Below are 6361 nucleotides of genomic sequence, written 5' to 3' on the forward strand. Positions count from 1 at the left end.
TTTATAACTCATAAATTGCATAGATACCTAGCTCTCATACAGTCCTTTTCAATAGTAGATCTCAAAGCGCTTTACAAATTTGGTTGGTATCATGATTCCCATTTTACAGATGGGGATTAATGGTCTTGCAGAAACTGCTATGCACTGTGGCTTAAACAAAGCCACAATTTCAGACACAGATGCTACGACTCCCATGCGTCAGTGCTTGCTAGTTTACGAGTCTAAAGAAAGCAGGTTCCCTTCATCTACCAGGATCACACCTTCCAATTAGACTGCAAGACACTGGTGACTACTTATACAAATTAGTCAACACAAATGGTTGATATTCAGACAACAAATCCTTTCAAAACTGATTTTGGATAATAATTACTAGGACTGTCCCAGTGTAAAGCAGAAGACTCCATGCTTTAGAAATCATGAATGGTATGTGCATACACAAGGATACATGTTAAGAAACTGAGCACAAAACAGACACCTCTGTATGACTGATACAACAGTGCCCTGTATAAAGAGTCAGTACAACCTGCAACCCTTGCAAATTAAAGGAAACAAAGATGCAATGCAACATAAAAAAAATTAACCTCTTCCATAAAATAACTATAAGTGCATTTAATTCCACAATAAGTTGTAACTTGTAAATATGATGCATGTTGAAGGTTATTTTTATATACCAAAAATTGATGACAAATCAATAATCCAAAAGATAAACCATATTTATTTAAAAAAAAAAAAAACAGAACTCAGCAATTTTCAAGATTGCAAAACTGAATAGATTAATTTACTGATTTGACGGACAGCTGTATTATAGCATTTAAATTTACTCTTCGAAAAGTAAACTGTCTCACACCATTGTCTTTCGTCATTTTTTAGGGTTATTTTCAAAGATCCACATGCCAAGGAGGTACAAAAAAACAAAAACAAAACACAAACAACAATATCATATAAAAATATGCAGAGTTTTACACAGAAGTGTGAGCTGAACAGGAGCCTTATCTCAAAGCGATCAGCTTCCAACCAGGGCAAATCCTTTGTAGTTTCAGCCAACCCTCAGTGGGGGAGCTACAAGCACAACGCCGTCACCTCTGACAAAAAGCATTGGAATATTCCTCTTGGTAGACTAAGTGGAAGGAAAGGAAAGCGTAATTTACACAACGCATCTGAGAAATGTAACCAGCTTTAAATTCATGTTCAAAGAAAGAGATATCAAAGGTTCATAAAAAAGGTTTTGAGGAAATACAACTTAGAGTCTTACCCACACACTGAAAAGAGCAATACAGTTAGCAGGCAGGTTTGCTGTAGATTTTACTTTGATAACAATTTGCCTGAAGTTGCTTTAAATCAAGTCCTGCTCAAATCTAGCTAGCAAAAATCAATTTTCATCTGTCAATTTTAAGTTTAATTAGATAAAACATTTAATTTAGAAAGTACTTTCAGTTTTTTTTTTCTCAACCACAAGTACATTTAAACCCTTACTTTATAAATCTCTTCATAGGTTTCCTCATCAATCTCTATCGTTGTCACAGTCTCTTCAACATCACCCAAAATCATATTTAAGTGCTGATCATAAGCCTATGGGAATGAGACCAGTTTAAATTATTTTCTTTATAATCTGTACCACATACAACAAAAAAGTGTTTAAATCTTTGTAGATCAAAGCAGTTCAAATACAAACTAACTAAAATGAAAGTACCTTTTCTTAGTGTATTTCAACTTGGACTCATGAATAATCAATTGCTTTGACTGTCAAATATACCAGTATTTTAACATTAGTGTTAATTTCACCTGCACTAGTGAACACAGTACAACTGTTTTCTTTTTACAAATTAATTTTCTTTCAAATAGTTGTTTCAGCTGTCACATACTTTTACCAAATTATAGTTGCACAGGTTTAAGATTACTAAAGTACTATAGGTAGGGCCCTACCAAATTCAGGTTCCATTCTGGTGAATTTCATGGTAATATGATTTTTAAAATCATAAATTTATTGGTTTTAGATATTTAAAACTGAAATTTCAGGGTGTTGTAACCGTGGGGGTCTCAAACCAAAATGGGGTTGTGGGGTTGCAAGGCTATTATAGGAGGTTGTGGTATTGCCACCCTTACTTCTGTGCTTTGAAGATTTGAAGCTTTCAAGATGTCATAAAAGAACCTAGTCAAAGGCCTTAAAGTGGCTCTCTTAATTTAGTCATGTATGAACAGTAAAAATCCACACAATCATCTCCACTAGGGGTGTGAATACAGTTTAAAAAGTTAACCATTTACATGATTTAAAAATGTCATTTAAACGGTTAACCGTTTTAAGCAGCTGGGGCCCATCTGGCCAACATGGCTCGGACTGCTGCGGGCAGCACAGCTAGCCCCGCTCAGGCCAGCTGAAGTTAGCAGTTAACTGGTAAGACTATGCTTACCGGTTAACCTTTTACATCCCTAAACTCCAGTATGCCCACTGAAACTGGATCTACCTGGGGCCAACCCAGCATAGCACTCAGAAGGCCTAATCAGAGATGACCATTCTCAACACATTACACCAACATGCCATAAACCACACTGGTGCTGAAGCCATTTCAAGGATAGCCCATTTGGGACTCTGAAGATGAGGACTATACCACATTGCAGTGTTCAGGAGGGATGCTTTGACTGACAAAAAGCCAGATATCAACTTGTGAGAGTAAGGGACATGTCATTATCACTGAAAGTTGCTTGAATACAGACTAGATTTCTGTAGGATATCAGCCTGAGCCCAAATACCATTATTTTTAGAGAATGTTTCAATACCTACTTTTTATAAAGCTCTTTTCATCGGTAGATTTCAAAGTGCTTTATAAAAAGGTTGGTATCATTATCCCTATTTTACAGATGGGAAACTGCAGTATATAGAGCTGAAGTGACTTGCCCAAGGTCACTCAGGAGGTCAGTGGCAGAGGCAAGAAACAAACCCAGGTGTGTGCTGAGTTCCAGTCCTGGGTTCTATCCACTAAGCGACACTGCTCTAAGGTAGTTTAAACTAGATTTTTCCTAAACCATCATGTTGTAAAGACAACTGGTAATGGCAGGAAAGAAAATCCAGCACCTTGTCATTCTAAGATAACAAAATAAAAGACAAGGATTTATACCTTTTAAAGGTACCCATACTCAGATACCAAGAAATGCTCAGAAAATGTGTCAGGCACAAAAGAAACTTCTACACACTTTAAATAGATCGTAAAAATGAACTTGAATGGAATGCCACAAAGCAACCAACCTTTATGAGTGTAAGTTGCCTTGACTTTTATATCTACTGTTTCATAGTTAAAAGTACACCAGTGTTAAATCTTTCCACAGTGTTTCACTTACATGTAATCTACCTCGAAGTTCTCGGTCATTCCTCATTTTCACATAGATTCGTTCATCTAGACTGAGTCTGATCAGATCCAGTGGCTCCTCTACAGTATTTGTTGTTTGTTGCTAAAAAAACAGAAAGCAGTTTTCACAATAACTTTTATGTTCAAAAGCAGTCTCTCTCTCTCTCTGGGATAGGATAAAGTACCCTTCACCTTCATCTCAGTCATTTGATCCAACCCAAGCTGGTAACAATCAAAAATCATTACCATAAGATGAGCATTTGGTGGCCGGTATGAAGTGACATGAATTTCAGTCCACTTCCTAGTGGACAGGCACTACCATCACAATTGGTACCATTTACTGGCAGTCTTAGTGACAGGCCAGAAACCTGAACAGAAAGGGAACCAAATATGCCTTTCACCCTCAAAGTTGAGCTTGCACGGTCAGGTCTGAGATACTTTGGCAGGGGATATAGAGAAGCTTACACTGTCACTGACTATGCTGTTCTCATTGGTGGATAATTATTATTTGTATTATTGTAGCACGTAGCAGCTCTAGTCATGAACCAGGACCCCTCTGTCCTAAGCATTGTGCAAACAGAACAAAATGGTGGTCCTTGCCCCAAAGAGATAATACATTGGGGTCTCCGGGGTAAGTGTCCTGTATTTTATATTCCTTCACAATTATTCCTTCAGCTTCATTTTCAACAAAACAAACTGCAATAAAAGTAGGAAACAAAGCCATGTATTTCTTAAGCTTGATAATAGCACTGCCAATACTGAGGTTCCAGGAGACATAAAACAGCACTGAAATGGCACTAAGACCACAAAGAACAATGCAAGTTAGATTTTTATTTTTTAATAAAGTAAAGATCATAGTAAAGACTGAAACAAAGGAAAAAATTCTGATATAAAAGGCAGTAGTGAGAGGTTAAAGATTTGCTGCTCCATAGGGAACATGCAGTCTGCCTCACGTCAAAGGCTGCAGCTTTCTGCTATTTCTTTATGTCACGCCTCCACTCTGACATAGAATCATAGAAGATTAGGGCTAGAAGAAACCTCCGGAGGTCATCTAGTCCAACCCTCTGCTCAAAGCAGGACCAATCCCAACCAAATCATCCCAGCCAGGGCTTTGTCAACCCAGGCCTTAAAAACCTCTAAGGATGGAGATTCCACCACATCCCTAGGTAACCCATTCCAGTGCTTCACCACCCTCCTAGTGAAATCGTTCTTCCTAATATCCAACCTAGACTTCCCACACTGCAACTTGAGACCATTGCTCCTTGTTCTGTCATCTGCCACCACTGAGAATAGCCTAGCTCCATCCTCTTTGGAACCCCCACTTCAGGTAGTTGAAGGCAACTATCCTTTTTCTGTTCTGCCTTATCTTACTAATCCAGGAAAAAGGAAGCATCTCATGTCACTCTTGAGCAAGTCCCTCTGGTTGAGCAAGGACTGAAGAGTGGTGGAGGCATGCTCTGAAGCAGTGGTCACCAATCCTAGAGAATCTCCCAGTCGATTGCAATCTCCGGCTGCAGCGGGCCCCACGGATGGGGGGTGTCTCCCTCCCCACACCGCTCCTGCCTGCAAGCACCACCTCTGAAGCTCCCATTGACCAGTAGCAGGGAGCTATGGCCAATGGGAGCGGCTGGGGTGATGCTTGCAGAGAGGGACAGTGCACAGAGCAACATGCCCTCCCCTCCCCCAGGGGCCGCAGGGGCACACTGGCCACTTCTAGGAGTGGCATGGGGTCAGGGAGCCTGCCTTAGCCTCACTGCACTGCCGACTGGGAGCTGTCCAAAGTAAGTGCTGCCTGGTGGGAGGCCGTGCCCCAACTCCCAGCCCCCTCCCAAAGCCAGTACACCACACCCCCTCCTGCACCCCAACCCTCTACCCCAGCTCTGACTCCCTCTCCAAGCCTGCACCCCAACTCTCTGCCCCAGCCCAGAGCCCCCTCCTGCACCCAAACTCCCTCTGAGACCCCACACCCCGTTCTGCACTCCCGCTCCCTGCCCCACCCCAGAGCCCCCTCCAACACTGCAAACCCCTCAGCCCAGAGCCCACACCCCCTCCCAACCCTCTACCCCAGCCTGGTGAAAGCGAGTGAGGGTAGGGGAAAGCAGCGAGGGAGAAACGGCGGGATGGAGTGAGCAGGGCAGGGCTTTGGGAAAGGGGGAGGGAGGCAGATCCCTTACATTCAGAAAGTGATTTGGGGCATAAAAAGGTTGGAGGCCACTGCTCTGGAGGGAGCTGTATCCAGCGTTTCTTTGCTGGAGGGCCGCAGCTCAGCTAGACAGTGAGCGTCTGAGGCAAGCTGGGGCGGGCTGAGACAGGGGACACTGGGGAGAGCAAACAGTGAGGGGACCCCCCCCCCGGGGTGAGCCTCATCCATTAACCGCCCCGGCACTGTCTGAGCAGGGGAGAAGCTGAGTAAGAGAGGGGGCTTGTAGCGACAGCGACCAGGCGGGAGGGCGACCCCGCTGAGGGGGGGAATCCCCAGGAGAGGGGACCCAGCCTCTGGAGGAAGGGGAGAGCCTCGCTCGACCCCACGCAAGGGCCCAGGCTGGGAAGGGGGCAGCCCCAAACGTGGCTCCCGCCAAACAGTGAGAAAGGAGCGAGTCGCTCACCTGGTCTACTTCGTCCGCCATCTTTCAAACGCCAGCCCCGCCTCCTCTCGCGAGACTCTGTCACCCCTCAGGGAGGTGCCGGCGAGTCGGCGCGTAGGAACGGAGGGGGGGGTTCCACGCTTTGCGTCCGGGAGGAGGCGTGGCGCGGGCTCCGGGCGAGGGGAGGGAGGGGCAGTTGCGCCGTTCGTCGGCCCAGGCTGGCAGAGGCGGGGCCTGGCGGGAGGGGCGGGGCAGGCGCTGTCTGGGCCCGCCCCACAGGCAGGGCGAGGGAGAGACAAGCCAGGGGGCGCCCAGGCTTGTTCTCAATGGTTCCCCATCGCCCCGTTGTTCTGCCCTAGACGCTCTACGCGAACAGGGCCGGTCACTGGGCCTCAGTTTCCCCGCTCCCCTGACCGCCGCAGGGGGATAGGCAGG

General features: G+C 45.1%; 1 protein-coding gene across 1 annotated transcript; it reads right to left on the bottom strand.

Moving 5' to 3' along the window:
* Positions 1 to 695: 695 nt before the first annotated feature.
* LSM3 (LSM3 homolog, U6 small nuclear RNA and mRNA degradation associated) lies at positions 696 to 6291 on the bottom strand. Its single transcript, XM_007059954.4, has 4 exons — positions 5948 to 6291; positions 3334 to 3444; positions 1474 to 1569; positions 696 to 1117 (listed from the first exon to the last, which is right to left on the bottom strand). Exons 1-4 carry the CDS (start codon positions 5966 to 5968, stop codon positions 1037 to 1039), a joined length of 309 nt encoding a protein of 102 aa, XP_007060016.1. The 5' UTR covers positions 5969 to 6291; the 3' UTR covers positions 696 to 1036.
* Between the last annotated feature and the right edge of the window lie 70 nt (positions 6292 to 6361).

The sequence above is a fragment of the Chelonia mydas genome, chromosome 7 (genome assembly GCF_015237465.2).
Source record: "Chelonia mydas isolate rCheMyd1 chromosome 7, rCheMyd1.pri.v2, whole genome shotgun sequence".
NCBI lineage: Eukaryota > Metazoa > Chordata > Testudines > Cheloniidae > Chelonia > Chelonia mydas.

Excerpts from the sequence above, each read along its gene's own strand:
- LSM3 (XM_007059954.4), bottom strand. The coding sequence starts at position 5,968 with ATGGCGGACGAAGTAGACCAG. Across the intron at positions 3,445-5,947 it reads TGGCGGACGAAGTAGACCAG|CAACAAACAACAAATACTGT; the intron begins GTGAGCGACTCG and ends CTGTTTTTTTAG. Across the intron at positions 1,570-3,333 it reads AACTTCGAGGTAGATTACAT|GCTTATGATCAGCACTTAAA; the intron begins GTAAGTGAAACA and ends TCATTCCCATAG.